The 19,596-nt window shown below is 30.8% G+C and overlaps 1 protein-coding gene across 2 annotated transcripts; it reads left to right on the top strand.

The window, feature by feature from the left end:
- Positions 1-81: 81 nt before the first annotated feature.
- LOC140053743 (sorting nexin-14-like) lies at positions 82-19,128 on the top strand. Of its 2 annotated transcripts, XM_072098513.1 has the most exons (30): positions 82-225; positions 494-688; positions 1,072-1,150; positions 1,462-1,505; positions 1,772-1,859; positions 2,067-2,151; positions 2,377-2,533; positions 3,171-3,246; positions 3,495-3,539; positions 4,934-5,017; positions 5,311-5,428; positions 5,579-5,734; positions 6,341-6,401; positions 6,610-6,676; positions 6,904-6,962; positions 8,279-8,402; positions 8,931-9,157; positions 9,402-9,451; positions 9,593-9,696; positions 11,831-11,933; positions 12,251-12,291; positions 12,382-12,452; positions 13,519-13,587; positions 15,405-15,450; positions 15,752-15,878; positions 16,190-16,283; positions 16,730-16,800; positions 17,220-17,315; positions 17,599-17,747; positions 18,184-19,128. In XM_072098513.1, exons 1-30 carry the CDS (start codon positions 104-106, stop codon positions 18,223-18,225), a joined length of 2,850 nt encoding a protein of 949 aa, XP_071954614.1. In that variant the 5' UTR covers positions 82-103; the 3' UTR covers positions 18,226-19,128. The 2 variants fall into 2 exon arrangements, with proteins under 2 accessions (XP_071954614.1, XP_071954615.1); XM_072098514.1 differs by lacking the exon at positions 13,519-13,587.
- Positions 19,129-19,596: the final 468 nt, after the last annotated feature.

Here is a 19,596-nt window from a genome sequence, read left to right as displayed (position 1 = left end):
TTAAATATATATTTTTTTGTTTATGTGTGCACAGCGACTTTTTAAAGGCTAAGAATAAAGAACAGCGCCCTCACAATTTTAATGGCGAATTAAATGTCAAAAAATGAATCCCGGTGTAAAAAATCGAGAAGTTACTGCTCGTAAAATTCTTGAATTATCAAAACAACACTCATCTTTCACTGTTGCATCTGTATCTTTGTTAGTGCTTAGTATTATTCTGTATAGGTTAGTATATTTTGGTTAAATTAAAAAATAATTAGCTCGAATGAAGCTAGGCCTAGCTAGCCTAGCCTACTCTTTCTATTCACCCTTTCAGATTTCACTGATTTATCCACCTTAAATAACATAGCGTCTATTTAGAGGAAGTGATCATATACTATCCAAATTTTAAAAGGGGTAAAATCATTGTTGCTTGTTAACATAGCAAGCATGCAATGTAGCACAATCAATAAAGTAATCAATAATTGTTTTTCTTTCCTTTTATTTATTTTAGTTACCTTCATATTTTGTTTGTGGCATGGGCGTTTCTGGCTGGAATTGGTTCCTTTTACATTATCTTCAACTACGTGTCAGTTTTACCAAACTTTATTGCTGCATTTGAGCGCAAGAAGACTCCAGGAAACAAGTCACTCAAATCTAAAGCACATGCTTGTGGTATATGCACAGACAGTCAGTGTTGTCGACATAGGTAAACTTTTCTCAATTTATTAAGTCTAACATTTTCTTAAATATTTTAAGGAATTGGTAGCAAGTTCTCAACGGTCGAAGAAGGGCGAACATTAAACGATTATTAAATACGGTCCTGACGATGAACGAAGTGGTGCATACAGGGCTTATATATATGGACATGAAGATTAATCTTGTCTTCCACCCTCCCAGACCAAAAGCTCATTAATATTTCCTATGTAAAAAAAACTATTTTATGTCATGTTATGTCAGTTATTGGAGAATGATAACTTTTTTTTAAATTAAAAAAATCTTTCTTTTAAAAAAAAAAATATATATACAAAATATTAATAATAATCATGGTACAGTATAACTATATGGTTTTTTTTATTTTATTAAATACAGATATTTTGTAGACATATCATCAACACAGCCGTGGACAGATGTATATATTCCACAAAGAGTTGATAAAGCTTTATCGGAGGTTTGTATCAATTAAGTTTCCCTTCTGGCAGGAGAATTATGGGATTTCTGATATATCGGTTAATAAGTTATTATTAAAGCCTGACTTTCTTCCTCATACAAAGGTATTTTAATATAAAAAACAAATAGATTATCCAAGACACTAGTGTAGTGTATCATTTAATTGTTGTGTGTTATTGTCTTGTCAAATCGTATTTTTGTGAGGGTCTCTAATGGCTGAATGGACACCCCTTAAAATATTGTTGAAATAAATTTCTTTCAATAATAACAATGATAATTTATATATTGTATATTTTTTACTTTCAATTTCAGCTCTTTGAATTGATACTAAAAGATTTTGTCTACTCCTGGTATAAGTAAGTATGATAATGAAAAACAAGTTTGACCAAAAAAGTGTGATGTGCCCAAATATGGTAGTTATATGACATCATCATGTCCATATATGGGCACATCACATTTTTGGTCACATTAAGTTTGATAGTGTATACACGGCTTTATGTAAGTTAAACTGTAAAACAAATACGGAAAATGTATGTATTTAAGGATCCCAAATATTAGGATCCATTATTTAACTAATTAAAAATAGATTTTTTTTTAAATAATATTATTTGTGAATTTACAGGGATATAAGTAAAGATGAAGAATTTGTGAATGAACTGAGGTCTGGCATTAGATATATAGCAGCAATACTTCTTAAACGTTTACAAAAGGTATTTTCTTTGAATTGAAATTCTTAAGTGAAACATTAAGATGTATCATTATTTTGTACGTAATAATAATAAGTGATTACACGTTATAAGGGGTGTCGTTTTAAACTGGTGGCCGGCACAATCCAAAATATTACGATTATTACGATTAAAGGTATCAATATTCACAATACTTTAAATTTTAAAATCATATAAATTCATATTTTACAGGTTGATCTACCAACACTTATTCTTGACAAGCTTGTTAAGAACGGCTTGTCACATCTTGATTTAATCCTACGAACAAAACGTAAACGTAAGTTGTTTTTTTTTGTAAACTTGCTATATATTTCATTTTAACATATCACTGCAGTTTCTAAAGCCTTGTCTACAATGTGACAACAAAAATGTGATATGCCCATATATGGACATGATGATGTCATATCACTACCATATTTGAGTATATCACTACCATATTTGGGCACACAAACTAGTTTGATAGTGTAGACAGGGCTTAACTTTATATTGTTCTTTCTGTTAGTAAATTCAAATGACAATTTTGATGTGGAAATACTGAAGGCCTATGGATCCAATCTTCACTGTGCTGCAAGAAGTAGAGATTATGAACTGCGATATGTTCGCCATTTACTCGATGCCATCTTCCCAATGCTTATTCCAAAACATGCAATTAACTGTCAGTAAGTTTAACTTAAATATTTAATTTAATTTTGTTTGTGAGTACTTACCAGGATAAACTGAGTTATTAGCTGAATGGACTACTGTAATATTAAATTATTGTCTAAAAAGACACTGCAAAGGAAAGTGGAATAGTCCAGTCATGAACAAAATGAAGCATTGTTTCTGTAAAATCCAAATACTGTATTTTCAATTTTTTTTCACGCTGTTGCTCTAGCCAGCTATGTCCCATGAGGACTACTCAATCATAAGCTAAAGCAAGCAGCAGTTATAGTATCTGCTGGACCCAAAAAACGTCTGGAAAAAAAGAGTCTATGAGGGCTCACAGTTGAACGATTTTGGATTCTCGCCCTTTGATTGGTTGACGCGAATCAATAGACTGGGAAGAATTTTCATGATGTCACGTTGTCTCTAGAGGGTATTCAGTTGCATACCAAACAGGTTGAGGTCACACACACACACACACAGCACAAAAATTGACCATTTTTAAATGGGCATGTGAATCATAATTTGTATGTATTTTTGCGATTAAAAGACATCTTTTTAATAATTAATCATAAGTATATCTGAAGAAAGAACAATGATTAATTTTAAAATGTCGAGCAGCGTTTTTTGTAAGAAATATTTCTTGTTTTACAGAGGAACAAAAAATTTCTTGCGGGAACTTTTAGCAGGCTCTGTTATTATACCAGCAATGGATGTTCTTGCGAATCCAGTGAGTTTTTTTCTTTTGTAACTTAACAAACATTCATCAAAAGTTCTCAATTATTGACTATGCATATCTCCCTCCAAATCAGGACCACATTCGAGACAAGAGTTCTAATCTAGTAATTTATATGTTCTCTACCTAGACTTGATACAACCAAAACATTTGTATTCATTTGGTGGTTTATTTCTGCTTAAAATTGTAGTTTTTAATTATAAAATAAAAATTAAATGTCTTTATCATTTCTTTACCTTTAGAATGTTGTGAATCTATTGCTACAGCTTTTGTTTGATGAAGAACCAGTGAGTATATTTTGTACTCTTAAAATGGACCTGAAATGGACTTTCGATTTTCAAGAAATTCACAAATGTTATTTAAATGTATCAAATTAACACAAGCCCATACAAATAAAAACAAAATGTATAGTATTTTGAGAAAAAACGAAATTTTAAGATACCTTGGTAAATTAGCGAAAATTACTCACGCCATTGCAATATTCTATTTCAACGGCCGTCGGGAGCATCTATATTCACGAAGTCACATATACACACGACGATATCGAGAGCGTATATATGCCGCCCGATAGTCTGTGAATGATCGACGGCCCGGAAAGATACGCGAAGCGTTGACACTAATACTAATTTATTCAATATATAATGTTGTTGAAATATAGTGCCCTAAAATGTACTTTGTTTGTTCTAAAACCCGAATTTAGAAGGCCTAGGCCTAGGCCTACCTCCCAAACCTTTACTAGACCTAGGCCCCAGCGCGCAGAGTCGATCCACCACCCACCCATATGCGAGGCTCCGTTTCATGTGCATCCAAAGCGATATCAACAACTTGCTGCTCATTGTCAAGCCAAAGTAAAATATGAATCAAATTCGTTTTCGAACTGCCTGATTCGTGACAAATAAATTATCATCTCATATTACTTATTTAATTCTGCTAAACTAAAAACTAAAGAAACTAACACATTTTAGCAGTATAAATTACGAACGATATACACAATACACGAACGGAAAAATATGGATACGCATCATTGCACACGGCGCTGTATCCCGGACAACGTTGCCAGGCTAACGTCTGGATTGCCAGAAAAAAACCGTTGATTTGGAGATTTTAAATCGTCATTTACTCGATGAATAACCGTTTATACGGTAATAATTTTATCTAAAAAAATTCTAAATACGTTTCTGCAAAAGCACAAGCATTTTTTAGAAAATACTCCATATATTTCAAGAGTTATAGCCAAAAAACTGCAAATTGTCCATTGGAGGGATAGGAATATATTCGCAAAGTGACATCACCCGCGAATTTTTTTGATTTTCAAATGGGGCTTTCCCCAATAGGGCGAATTTATATTTTGTAACAATATACATTCTAGCAACACCTAATAGCCCCCAAAACATCATTCTAAAATGAAAAAAATCGAAAATCCATTTCAGGTCCATTTTAAGCTCCGTCTACACTATCAAACTAGTTTGACAAAAAAGTGTGATGTGCCCATATATGGTAGTGATATTCCCAAATACGGTAGTGATATGACATCATCATGTTCATATATGGAAACATCACATTTTTTGTCACATAAAGTTTGATAGTGTAGACAGCGCTTTAGATTCAATTGTTGTACAAGAATACATTTCCCTGACATTATACCTAATTAACATAATCTATGAATATTCATTTTATGAAGATGGCAGTATCAACTGATCCTCCAACCGAACCTGTTCTCATTCTGCAGGCTTTCTGTGCAACTAACAGCAAAACAATCCAATCAGTAAGTACATAGGGCCTACATACAGATATTATAGTATTATGCTACAGTGTAAATACTGTATATATAATACATTTAGTTATGGTCAATTTTTTTTCAATTTTGATAATGTTTTCAATTGCTTGATGTTGTAGATGCTGTAATTCTAGATCGTAATTTTGTTTTTATTTGTCTTTTTTGGGTTTCTAGCATAGGTGTTTAAATCTTTCCTTGGCTTTAATATCTCTGTTTTGTATTCTGGTGAAATTTGAATTAAAACAAATTAAGATGTTTAAATAATGCCGTTTTGTTTTCAGCCTTTGCGCACTGGTTTATCTGAACTACTTTCCAATAAAGACAACACACTGTATGAATTTGTGAAATTCATGAAAACTGAGGGCGCTCTACATATTCTCAACTTTTGCCTTGGTGTTGGTGAGTTGTAAAAAGTTAAAAAGAAAATTAAAAATTAAAATTATAATTTTATTTTATTTTTTTAACATCATTTATCATAATTTTCGTAACATTAATTATCAGAATTACACAGACATCATTTGTCATTCATAAATCTTTATTTATTATCAGAGGAATTCAACCGTCGTATAATGAACTCTGACCTGACCCAGAATCAGATTCAAGTCCTCCACAAAGAAGCAAAAGACACATACCACATGTTCATAGCCCCAGATGCCAGTGATAGGATCTCATTTGGTGAGGACATTGAACAAGAACTTAAACAGAGTAAGTTGTAGTAGTATTTTGGTGATCGTGATGATAAAAAATTGTTTTTTTATTATTTTTTTTTGTATGTCTTTAGGCACATGGGGCCAAGGATTACCAATAGTAAATTAATCACTCTCCTATCAGATAGGTGGTAATCCCCCTGATACAGGGGCTATTTTGTGAACCAGTTCATTGGGGTAATCCTCTACTCGTCTTGAACAATGAACTGGGTTCTGTGTACCCTGGACCAACGGTTTGTAGTCCTTATCTCAGAAGACCTTTTCCATCACCAGAACTAGGAGAGAGTCGGCCTTGAACCCTCTCCGATATTGTTGACTCTTTAGGTACGGTAAACGGTGCCCCTGCCTTAACTGCTTGGCCAGTTGACTTGCTTGAATCTGGTGATTGTATGCTTGAAATATAATACTACTCTATATTTTAGCGATAGATTAGATAAATTCAAGTCAATTCAATTCATCTTATATTGGTCTAAAAATAAAAATCAGAAAATCTTTGTTAATACACTGCAGTTAAAATACATCCACAATGTTAAAAATAGTAAATAAGTAAAGAAAAATAATAATAAGAATTTAAATGGCTAGTAATAAAATCTTATTCTTTTAGTTATTAGTGGGCCATATGAAGATGTTATGAAATTGAGACCAGCAAATACTGCTCTTTTCAGGTAAAAACATGCAAGCTATTAAACCAAATAATACTCTTTATAGGGGCGTGTGGTACAGTGTGTTGGACGGTAATAGGGGTATAATAATAATGAAGTAATAATGTTTCACAACATTAGGCGCTATATAAATCCAGGATATTATTAAGAGTATGTAGTATGAAGTATGGTATGGCGTTTCTTGTATCTGAAGTATATATGGTTTTTACAGAGCTTATGGCCAGGCTTATGTTGTTTTGGAGACTGTTTTCTTGCCTTTGTTTTATCAGAGTGATGCGGTAAGTTACATAACATTTAAATAATTATCAGACAATGAACAATTTGTTTTATTTTCATGTAATAAATAATAAGATTTTAGTGTTCATTTTTGCTATAATTTATATACAATATAACAAGAAAATTATTGATATTGATGTTATCATATGGTGTTTACACACACCGAGTTGTCAACCCTTTCATGCAAAAATCACCCTCAATTTAACAATTTATCTTTTACTTTATACAGCATTATACACGAATCTGTGGTGAGCGACTTCAGAAGTCATTACAGCGGTCATCATCAAAGTATGTGTTTCTGAGTGTTCCCTCTAGAAGGATTGTCCCCTGAAAAGGGATTAGCCGTACTGTAGTGTCAACAAATATTTCCACTTTAATTCACTTCATTTCAAATTGTACTTAAATGATGAATCTTAAAAGATTTAAAAAAATTATGATTAGGTCTTTTGATGATTTAATGGCTATTTGCACTCAATAAATATAACCTTATATCCGCCTTTAATTTCTTCAACATAATACTGTATGCTATTTTAGGGAGTAGATTTGACACATATAAAGTGACATTAAGGTTAAAATAATGGATTGAACATTCCCTGTTGTCTTGTTAATTAATTAAATAGATAAATGATGAAATAATAATACATTTTGATTTAGTTTATCATCAGAGGACCTTTCCTTGCCCCTACCAGCCACACCATCCAGGTAACTATACACATCCCTCTCCTCCCCCCCCCCCCCCACCACCTCTAGCTCAAATTATCTTCATTTATCATGCATTGATTGCCTTTAAACTTTTTTTAAAATGTTTTTTATGTGTTGCCATAATGTTGTTGTTCCCATGAGGTTTGGCGGTATTGTAGAAAGTTTTTACATTATTTGAGATAGTCTGTCTTTGCAGTAAATTATTTGTACAAATTCTTCAAATTTTTAAATTTTTTTTTATATATTATTTTTTATATAGTATGTTTACTCTTAATTTTAATAGGAAGCTATTTTGTATCCATCTCTAGTCGCTTTGTTTTTTTATGAAATGATCTGTTTCTAGACAGCTTGTGGTCATACATTTGGGGATTGTTACTTTCTTTGTAGTTTAGTGAAATGCTACCAAATCTGTCAGTTTGTCTGTCTGTCTCCTAGTGTGTTCGTATTAGTACAGTTAACTCTCCCCATACCTGGCACTCTAAAAACCAGTAACTCTCCCATACTTCTCTCAAATTTCAAATGGTCAAAATTTATTTTTACCATTAAAACACATTCCGAATACCAGAATTTCCAGAAAACCAGATATATTTGGCAAGCCCAAAGGTGTCTAGTATTGGTAGAGTTGACGTACACATAGGTGAATCCAAGGGTGTTGATAGAATAAACCAGATATATTTGGCAAGCCCAAAGGTGTCTGGTATTGGGAGAGTTGACTGTATATTGAAAATTGTCCTGTTTTAAATATTGTTTTATGTATTATACATGTATTATGTTTCTTTTCCATCTTGTGCACTTTTAAATCTGTTCAGTCAGTCTGTCTGTCTGTCCATCAAATGCAACTCTTGACTGTCATCTTGAAGGTTATTTCTCTTTTGAAATAATTGGGGTTTTTTTTTTGGTAGGGCCAACATCAGGCGTTCAAATGAAGCATTGATTAACAAGATTGGTAGCAAGTTAAAGGGAGTGTTTCGTAGTAATAACGCTGATCAAGGAATGCCAGTAGAACCAGAGGGAAGTCAACTTAGTGTAAGTCAATGATCTTTGTAATTCCTTATGAGGAAAATAATTTTTGATATTAACAAAATAGAGAATAAAATATATAAACAATTAACTGTATTATTGCATTGATTTAGGAATCACTGCATAATGCATTGGTAAAGGGTCTTTCACACCTGCACGGTTTCGGGCCAGTAAAGCGAACGCAAGTGTTTCGTATTCATGTCATAATTGATATGCACGTAGCTGTATGAAAACGAAACATTGTTGTTCGATTTGATTCATGCCGTAACAGGTGTGAAAGACCCTTTAATCATAACTTAACATCTGGGTATTTTGCAGCCAGAAAAACTTGCATTACATTTAGGTATGTAACGTCAGTCCAGTGCAAGTACACCATGTAGCAGAAAAGCCAAAGATTACTGTCTCACCTGGTAAATGACGTCTTTTCCGTCTGTCCCTCTTAACAATCGTCATTTCTATACTTGCAGCATCATACATTACTGCATTAAAATATAGACCTTTAAAGATATTCCCACTTTTATATGTCTTATCCAGCTGAACCAAGGCCTGGAGACTTTAGATCTACAGTCTTCAGATGATGAGGCATGCCTGCCAGAGAGTGTTGCCTCACCTAACAGAGACCTGACAGCCTGGCGTATTGAGATCCCAGGCCTAACCATACTAACAGAAGGAAATAAAGATGTGTATGTGTACATTATCAATGTTAAGAGAATTGACATCCAGGCTGAACAGGGGCGTGAGACATCCTGGGAAGTACAAAGGTAAATTTGTGTTCTATTCTGGATAATTGCCGTCCCCAAATAATTCTTGCAAAAAATTAAACCTAGACATTTGGCTACACAACAATACCCCATTCTGTGATGGATGTGACAATGATTCACTTTACTGTGCCCTGACTATCTTAAAGTATCTTTTAGACATGGTATCATAAGTGTAATCATAGTTCTATTCATTTCACTTCCTTCATTTTTATGTAAACAATGAATATATATTATATCTTTCTAGACGTTATCAGGAGTTCTATGTTCTTGATAGCAAACTAAAGGAATTTCACGGTAGGACTTTTTTCTTTAGTTTTCCTGATTGAAGATACTACCATTTAAATAGTAAAATTGAATAGTAAAAAGAAAATAACTGTATGTATACATTTACCAATTGAAATTAGATGGTTTATAAGTGTTACTTTGTTTATATAGGAGGGGAGTTTGATGACGTTCCCTTGCCAACTAAGAGACCATTTGGTAACAAATCGAAAGAGTTTATTGATTCTAAGAGAAACTGCTTTGAAAAGTATCTACAGGTAATTTTTATTTTTTTAAATATATTTAGGCAAATTGCCCTTCTTAAATCCTGTTTCGAGTGGAGTTGCAAATTGTCATTAGAAAAAATCCTGACATTGGATTGGTAGCCAAGCATCATAACCACCAAGCCACAACTCCACTCAAAGTCAATTTCTATTTTTCTTTTCAATTTAAACATTTTACTTTTCTAATTATTTAACTCAATCAACATAATGCACGTGTCCTGTCTTTTTCAGAACCTTTTAACCAAACCAGTGTTACATCGTAAAAGATTGAATTCAATCAGCATATTGCATCTTTCTTATTTTTTTTCAGAACCTTTTAACCAAACCAGTGTTACATCGTAAAGGATTGAATTCAATCAGCATATTGCATCTTTCTTATTTTTTTTCAGAACCTTTTAACCAAACCAGTGTTACATCGTAAAGGATTGAATTCAATCAGCATATTGCATCTTTCTTATTTTTTTTCAGAACCTTTTAACCAAACCAGTGTTACATCGTAAAGGATTGAATTCAATCAGCATATTGCATCTTTCTTATTTTTTTTCAGAACCTTTTAACCAAACCAGTGTTACATCGTAAAGGATTGAATTCAATCAGCATATTGCATCTTTCTTATTTTTTTTCAGAACCTTTTAACCAAACCAGTGTTACATCGTAAAGGATTGAATTCAATCAGCATATTGCATCTTTCTTATTTTTTTTCAGAACCTTTTAACCAAACCAGTGTTACATCGTAAAGGATTGAATTCAATCAGCATATTGCATCTTTCTTATTTTTTTTCAGAACCTTTTAACCAAACCAGTGTTACATCGTAAAGGATTGAATTCAATCAGCATATTGCATCTTTCTTATTTTTTTTCAGAACCTTTTAACCAAACCAGTGTTACATCGTAAAGGATTGAATTCAATCAGCATATTGCATCTTTCTTATTTTTTTTCAGAACCTTTTAACCAAACCAGTGTTACATCGTAAAGGATTGAATTCAATCAGCATATTGCATCTTTCTTATTTTTTTTCAGAACCTTTTAACCAAACCAGTGTTACATCGTAAAGGATTGAATTCAATCAGCATATTGCATCTTTCTTATTTTTTTTCAGAACCTTTTAACCAAACCAGTGTTACATCGTAAAGGATTGAATTCAATCAGCATATTGCATCTTTCTTATTTTTTTTCAGAACCTTTTAACCAAACCAGTGTTACATCGTAAAGGATTGAATTCAATCAGCATATTGCATCTTTCTTATTTTTTTTCAGAACCTTTTAACCAAACCAGTGTTACATCGTAAAGGATTGAATTCAATCAGCATATTGCATCTTTCTTATTTTTTTTCAGAACCTTTTAACCAAACCAGTGTTACATCGTAAAGGATTGAATTCAATCAGCATATTGCATCTTTCTTATTTTTTTTCAGAACCTTTTAACCAAACCAGTGTTACATCGTAAAGGATTGAATTCAATCAGCATATTGCATCTTTCTTATTTTTTTTCAGAACCTTTTAACCAAACCAGTGTTACATCGTAAAGGATTGAATTCAATCAGCATATTGCATCTTTCTTATTTTTTTTCAGAACCTTTTAACCAAACCAGTGTTACATCGTAAAGGATTGAATTCAATCAGCATATTGCATCTTTCTTATTTTTTTTCAGAACCTTTTAACCAAACCAGTGTTACATCGTAAAGGATTGAATTCAATCAGCATATTGCATCTTTCTTATTTTTTTTCAGAACCTTTTAACCAAACCAGTGTTACATCGTAAAGGATTGAATTCAATCAGCATATTGCATCTTTCTTATTTTTTTTCAGAACCTTTTAACCAAACCAGTGTTACATCGTAAAGGATTGAATTCAATCAGCATATTGCATCTTTCTTATTTTTTTTCAGAACCTTTTAACCAAACCAGTGTTACATCGTAAAAGATTGAATTCAATCAGCATATTGCATCTTTCTTATTATTTTTTCAGAACCTTTTAACCAAACCAGTGTTACATCGTAAAGGATTGAATTCAATCAGCATATTGCATCTTTCTTATTTTTTTTCAGAACCTTTTAACCAAACCAGTGTTACATCGTAAAGGATTGAATTCAATCAGCATATTGCATCTTTCTTATTTTTTTTCAGAACCTTTTAACCAAACCAGTGTTACGTGGTAGTGGACTCCTTCATAGTTTCCTTACTCCAGGCACCGAATTTGTCACTAAATTCCTTAGTGACGTTAATCTGGGTAAGTTTTCAAATTAATTTCACTTTATATGGTGTTATACAGTTTGTATTGTATATCTGTTCAGTATCACTATTAGATGTGAAAGTATAAAGGAGAAATAGTTGTTTTATATCTTTACCTTTAGTTGTCATCAAATGCACACACACGTTAAACTGTCTATTATGTTATTTCTTTTCCATAGTCATTCCATCTCAATGAGTTAAACCCTTCAATTTACAAAACCTCCTTCAATTTGAGTGAAATTTGGAGTATGGGTAATTTAATTAAGTCTTTTTTAAAGGCTTTATTCATTAAATTCTGTTGTGTTTCGGTTTCAGGGAGGATGGTAAAGTCTGTACCTCAAAGGCTAATGAAAGAGGTATGGTTTATTTTTTTATGATACTCTACTATTTTATAGAAAAACTCAAAGTATTTCAGAATAATTATGATGTTTGTTTTATTGTTTTAGAAAGGACAACATCTAGAGGCATTTCTACAATCATTTCTAAACTCTGTAGAAGCCCCAAAGCCAAAACCAAGGTAAGCTTCTAACACTTATCTTTCATAATTAATTGTTTTAAATCTTATTTTATAGTTAAATATGAAAACATAATATGCCTATTTTATAACCATAAACAAAATTTTCCAGAAATTTGAATAACTCCACCACAATTTTTACACTGGTGAAAATACTGCAAAAAAATAATCTTTTCATGTCAAAAATATTCATATTTATTAGTAATGTTCCCTCCGACTCTCGTCCTCTGTTTCCTTTGTGAATCATTATTTGCATGTCACCCCCTTGTATAATGTTTGTCAATATGTTATTATCAATAAATAATGAAGTTATGTTATAATATTTTATGCAAATAGGCATGCAAATTAGAATGAGAAATTTAAATATGGCATTATCAGGTGTTTGTTTTACTTGCTGTTTAGTTATAGATAAATTTAGCAGGTGACTCAACACGAAAATGATTTGAAATGCATTAATGGCCAGTCTGGCATTGCATGAAATATTAATATAATAATATAATTTAGTGTCAGTGAAAATTATAAAAGCATCTCTCTCTCTTAATCTGTGAGGTAAAATTATTTTAAGGAAGAAAAAGTGTTATTTTGATAGCAAGCCAATATTTTGTTAATAAACCTGATGGCTTGTCATACCTGTAGCCTTAAATCCAAATAGTTAAACCCGTCAAGAGTAGCCTGCTAAATTTGTGGTGTTAGTTTAATATAGTGTTGTTTTTATTTGAAAACAATTAATGTATATAAATGAAACTGCATATATTTTATTCTTAATGATTTTATTTTCATCCCTCATTCCTTAACAATTTTATTTTGTGTTTATACAAATACTATAGATAGAGAAAAATATAAACCGAACATTTTTTTTAATAATCATTTTGTTACAATAATATCATTTTTCATTAATTATTAATATTTAAATTTGTAATAATTCACTAGTGCTGCAACAAAATGATTTATTTACAAATATAAATAAATCATTTTTTATTTAAATATCATTTTTGTTTTTTCATTAATATTAATTTAATTTTTAAACATTATTTACTCTTATTATTTTAATTGCCTCTGGACACTGAAGGAAACAGAAACCGTTTCAGAATTTAGAGGCTTTTAAAGCCCTACGTGGTTTATTTGGCCAGTTTATGGGGTAAACTCAATTGTTGGCAATGTCCTTAATAATAATTTTCACCATAGTTTGTATATATTTTAATTGTATGTCTTAACTAACCACTTTTGCCTTGCCTTATAATATTTTTCAATTTTTGAAATGAAATATATCAGAACAGTATTCTGTATTCGCTTGAATACAGCCCTCAATACTCATGCGAGAAATTACCAGTTTTTGTCAGCTAACTATGTTTCCTTCTTATCGACTGCACAGTTATAAGCTTCAGTGAAATGTAGTGCAATAGTATTATTTTATAATGGTATATTCAAGCGGGTATAGTTAATGGTATTTTAAAAATAATTTAATATTATTATTCCAGACTTTTCTGTTTTGCCTAAATTAATTTTTGAAATAATTTAGTTAATTTGTTTATTTTGATTTTATCCACTATAAACCAAAAGCAAAAAACACACTCATGCATTTATTAAATGTAATATGTATAATGTTGTATCCACATATTCCACAGTTTTTCTTTCTTTTTGCAAGAAATTATTATAAAATTAAAGCTTTCCTTACTTATAACACATTTACCAGCTCATAAAAATGCTTGGTATCAGATACGGTAGTACATTCTCTCTCTGAAATCTTTTGACAGATTCTCTCTCTGAAATCTTTTGACAGATAATAAACAAACTTCTAAACTATATATTATAAAATAATATTTAAAATGTTTATAATATAAAATCAAACTGTATAAAGAATTGAAAGGGCCTTCTTAATAAACTGATAGCCTTACATGTTTACACCTCCTTTCAAAACTAAAAAAAATAAATAAAATTTGTACTTTTGAATGTTTGGTGTTGTAAAACAGTGTTGCTATTTTGTGATTAGATTAGATTGCATGTAATTGTATAGTTCATAAGTGTCTACCTTTATCACCCAACATCCATTTTGTTTCCATATTTGCATAATAAGTATTAGGATTGTTCCATTTCCAATTGAGGGATGTTCATTCTGAGAAAAGAATGAAAGACTAGCACTGTATGTAAACCATAAAAGCATGAATTCTGCTCACCTTCAATTACTGGAAAAAAAAAGTAATGTCTCATCATTTTAATAGAAGTTTAAGTAAAGAACAGTTTGTGGATGTAAACATAATAAAAAAGTATTCTAATTAGCGACCAAAGCTACTAAGACCACTAAACCTAGATTTTAAAGCAGACTCTAAATGGGGACCTATGCTTTCATATCAAAGAATGAATATTTTCTGTGTTTATATTGCTATTTTTGTGTATCTTTAATGTCTTTTTACTGAATATATTTATATATGCTAATTAATATGTAAATATTTCTATTTAAATTTATTGATAATGTATGTACTCGATATAATGATAATATATAATATATATATATCGCCTTTTATATCGGTAAAATATAAGATTTGACATCCACTCGGGAATGATATTATGTTCTCGAGAAATATATATTCCCTCAAACAAAATATCAATCCCTTTGGGGTATGTCAAATCTTATATTTAACCTCAAAGCAGTCAATATCTGTATAATATTACTCTCTATTTACCTGTACTAACAATTTTGTTATATTGTATAATATAGTTGTTTTTTAAACTTTGGTCTTTTTAATGTTGTTTTTCAACTATGTATTTGAAATTCTCCCAATAGTCTGTGCTCATCCACTAGCATTGAAGGTGCAATATAGTCACAGTACCTTAGCCATGTGAATAACTTATAACTTATATAACTTAATAACGTATACATATATACCATCACAATGCAGGCCATGTGAATAACTCTGAATTTTTCTTTTAACTTGAGCCTATATTTTTTTATTTCAGTAAAACAGAAGTGACAGAACCCAATGCTTCTGACATGCAGAGTAAAGTAAGATTTCTTGTTTTAATTTATAAGACACCTGACTGTATTCGTGCAATTTGATTAGTTAATGTCGCATCACATGTCATTACAAATAATATTGATAATTAACATGCTCTAATGCATGTTCAGCTTTCTGTAAACATCTTGAGAATTTTTGCCATGTGACGTTGTTGTCTGAGCGCCTTTGAAAATCAACTTCTTATGCACACTATATATAATTGTTCTACTTTATTGGATTGTCCATTGTCCATTGGTTATACAATACGGAGTAGCACAATAGGCTGGCAATAATCTTTTTTTTAATTAGTTGACAGGTACAATGTTTGGCAATAATGCAGACATGCTCGCTGACAAGGATACCTTACAACAATGCTCAAACCCAGAAGCAGATATTTTACATTTGGACGGCATATTTGATTACATTTTGTATCTAGGTAAGACTCATTTAATAGCCTTTCATAAAAATTATTATTAAATTACAACATACACATTATAAATAGTTGCTTGTGTCTAAGTATATATGCTAGTTTTACCTTAAAGCACAACTTTACTGAGAATCATTATTTTTATAACGTTAGGATGTACTTATGATTTCAACAACTGTACGGCAAGCGATTGTTCCGAAATCATATGTACATCCTAAATACATTGCCAAAATATTATTCTCGCTAAAGTTGTCCGTTATCTATAGAAGGTAAAAAATGAAATATTTTGATTATTTTGTTGTTTGTTTTTTTATTTCCAGCTCGTTCTGTGTTTGAGGTTCCAGCAAGAGTACATCATTGTCTTGTCACTCTACAAAAGATATTCAAAAATCTTTTAGAAGCTTTCATTGACAGGTGATTTGCTAATTTACATAAATGTTAAATATGCACTGCTTATGTGTGTAAAATTATTTTTACACACATACTCTATGGAAGTTTGTTAAAAGTCCATAACATTGAAGTTATATATAAACTGCTATTTCACAAATTTAATGCATATAAAAATAATATGTCATCCTGTTTATTTTAGTTTTGTTTTCTGTTTTCTATTCGCATATTATAGACTTGTGTTACCTCTATTAAACAGCATACCCTCTGCATTTGCCCAAATATTATAATATATAATAGTAATATAATATTATACACAGTTTCTGACTGGTTAATTTATTCAACATTTGTGCTCATCTCATCTGTTTAGCAAAAATGCTTATTTAAATGTCGTGGCACTTGTTTATCATCTGGTACTACCCAGATTTTTTCATAACTTCTTGTTCTTTTTTCTACAATTGTGTTCATAACAGTTACCTGGGCATGAAACTTGACCAAGTTAAAAGTGAAGAACAAATGGAAAAAATTATCCATCTGCTCAAAGGTAAGTTTGTACTTAAAATGTATTTCTAGTAGTATTCATTTGCAGTGGATTTAAAGTATATATATTTACAAAACCATTTTAATAAATGTTAATAAATTTTTATCAATCAATTTTAATTAATAACTTCTCAATCATTTTTATCCATCAATTGTTATCAATAAATTTATAATCAATTTTAATCAATAACTTCTCAATCATTTTATCCATCAATTTTTATCAATAACTTTCCAATCAACTTTAATCAATAACTTCTCAATCAAGAAGTGTTATCAATACCTTTCCAATTAATTTTAATCAGGAACTTCTCAATCAATTTTTATCCATCAATTTTTATCGATAACTTTCTAATCAATTTAAATCAATCAATTGTTATCAGTCATAAGAAACAATAAACATTAATTCATTTTTTTCTTTTTTAGATGCTTTGTTTTTTGATGATGACCCACCACTTACAGAGGAACAAGAACTAGAGAGAAAAAATGAAACATTTAAGCAAATGATGGACTTCTTCCCAGGTATTGTTGTCATCATCTTATTATCATTTACAAACCGTTTGGGTAATGAGGTCAAATTTCATCAACTTGTTGACCTTGTTGAAAAGACACATTATTCTTTTGTAATAGAAATTATAAAACTGATTGGTTATAGTAGTTTTATGGCTATAATTTGCATAAATATTTACTAATACAAAATACAACTTATTTATCTTTTCACTGCAAATACCTAAACGGGAGAAAATTTTTATTATTCAAAAGAAATTTTTATTTGTGATATTGTACAATTGATTTTGTTTGTTAGGTGTACTACCATGGTTGCTAGGCAAAGATAAATTCCATGACGGCTTCAAACTGGTGTTTGATGTTTTACAGTACCCAAAGCTAAACAAACAACTCTCATACGTTCTACTAGATACCGTTATATTGGATCTATTTCCAGAACTAAATGAGGTATGTTTCAATTTGTGTCTGAAACAACACTAATAAGATCATTGTTAGCTCTAATTTAAATAAATGTTTTCCCACACTTAATCATACAAACTGACTAACCAATTGAAACCAAATATGAATGGACAATGACAAAAACTAACACTGAAAAACTAACAACTAACGATTACTGACTAACGATAAGTAACAATAGACTACTGTTGATGACTAACTTAAGCTCTGTCTACTCTATCAAACTTTATGTGACAAAAAAATGTGATATGCCCATATATGGACATGATGATGTCATATCACTACCATAGTTGGGCACATCACAATTTTTTTGTCAAACTAGTTTGATAGTGTAGACAGAGCTTTACATTGATAACTCGCTTACTAACAATACAATAATATCATTCACAATTTAATTTTACATGTTCCATTTGTTATTTTGTTTCAGGAGTTGGCACCGTCATTATCATTCAAATCAAAAACAATCTAAAGAAAGTTAGATAATGCTGAAACATTCCATCCAACTTATAGCCATCTTGAATCCTTAAAAACTCTTAAGTATTTCTATGTTTAATGTTGTTTGCTAAAATTAACAATAGACTCACCACAGCCCAGCACAGACTAATATTTTCAGGATTACAATAATGATTCCTGATGTTGTTGAAATGAATGAAAGAAAGAATAAAAATAAAAATGGGGTCAATCGTCACATTTTGAAACAATATAATATATTTAGAGTATGTTTCAATACATTTCCTTGTTTATTATAACAAATAATACAAATATATAAAATATCTATAAATTGTAAATACTGTATTTAATAAATGTATGGTTGTATGTTGTTACTCAGATGATATTGAAAGAGGGGAATATTTGTTATTTGTAATTCCCTAAAATCATTTTATGCAATATATTATTTTTAATATTTGTTAAAACAAACAAAACTATTGAGTTTACTCTGTGTATTATCCTTAGTAGAAATACATTATTCTGGATCGTGTGGTACTTCAGTCCCTGTAAACAAAATTAGACAACCAATCGTTGTATTTTTATAGCACCAGCCCAACAATCATTGCAAGGTGATGACGAGTGTCTGATGTATTACAGTGAATGGTTCCAGGTCCTAAGTCCAACATTATTGAAATTCCCATCTCCCCAGCTATGTTTTCCCCTTGATGAATGTGTAGGAACATTTCCTTTCGTTTCACAAAATCAATATTATTACTTAAATATATGTATAAATTAAGTTAGTAGCGACAGAAAAATTCTAATCATGTATACCGTAAAACGAGTATTATTAGTGACGTACGTAATAGTGACGCACTTTCTCCGATGTCGATCTAGTGTAAATATAGAAATAATCTATAGAATTATGGTGGGGTAGAATGCTGGGAGGGGGGTGGGGTGGGGGTGGTTGTATTGGAGAGGGGGGTGTATTCTGGGTGGGGGGTTCGGGGGTGTGACAATACACTATTTTTTATGTTTTAGTTACTAAAGTGCAATAAGATAGGAAAGTTTACTATGATAATAAAATATATATATGTGGATGTATAGCAGAAAATTGTTACTTTTATTGTATGTAAATTGTCAAGCAAAAAAATCTTACAATAAATATTATTGAAAACGATGACTTACATAATGCTAAGTTTGAAGTTTCGAAATCGTGAAAGAAATCTATAGCTTTAAATTAATTATTGGAATGAAGAAAACACGAATATCAGACCACAACGTTCGCTACCGAATTTTGCAAAGTAAAATCTTGGCATCGAGGAATTTGATAATCTAGATATGTAAAACGTAATACTGCGACAATGATTGATATGTTTTACTGTTAAAATAACTGGTTCTATTCTATAATATA

This window comes from Antedon mediterranea, chromosome 1 (genome assembly GCF_964355755.1).
Source record: "Antedon mediterranea chromosome 1, ecAntMedi1.1, whole genome shotgun sequence".
Lineage (NCBI taxonomy): Eukaryota > Metazoa > Echinodermata > Crinoidea > Comatulida > Antedonidae > Antedon > Antedon mediterranea.
This window is presented reverse-complemented; position numbering and strand designations above follow the sequence as displayed.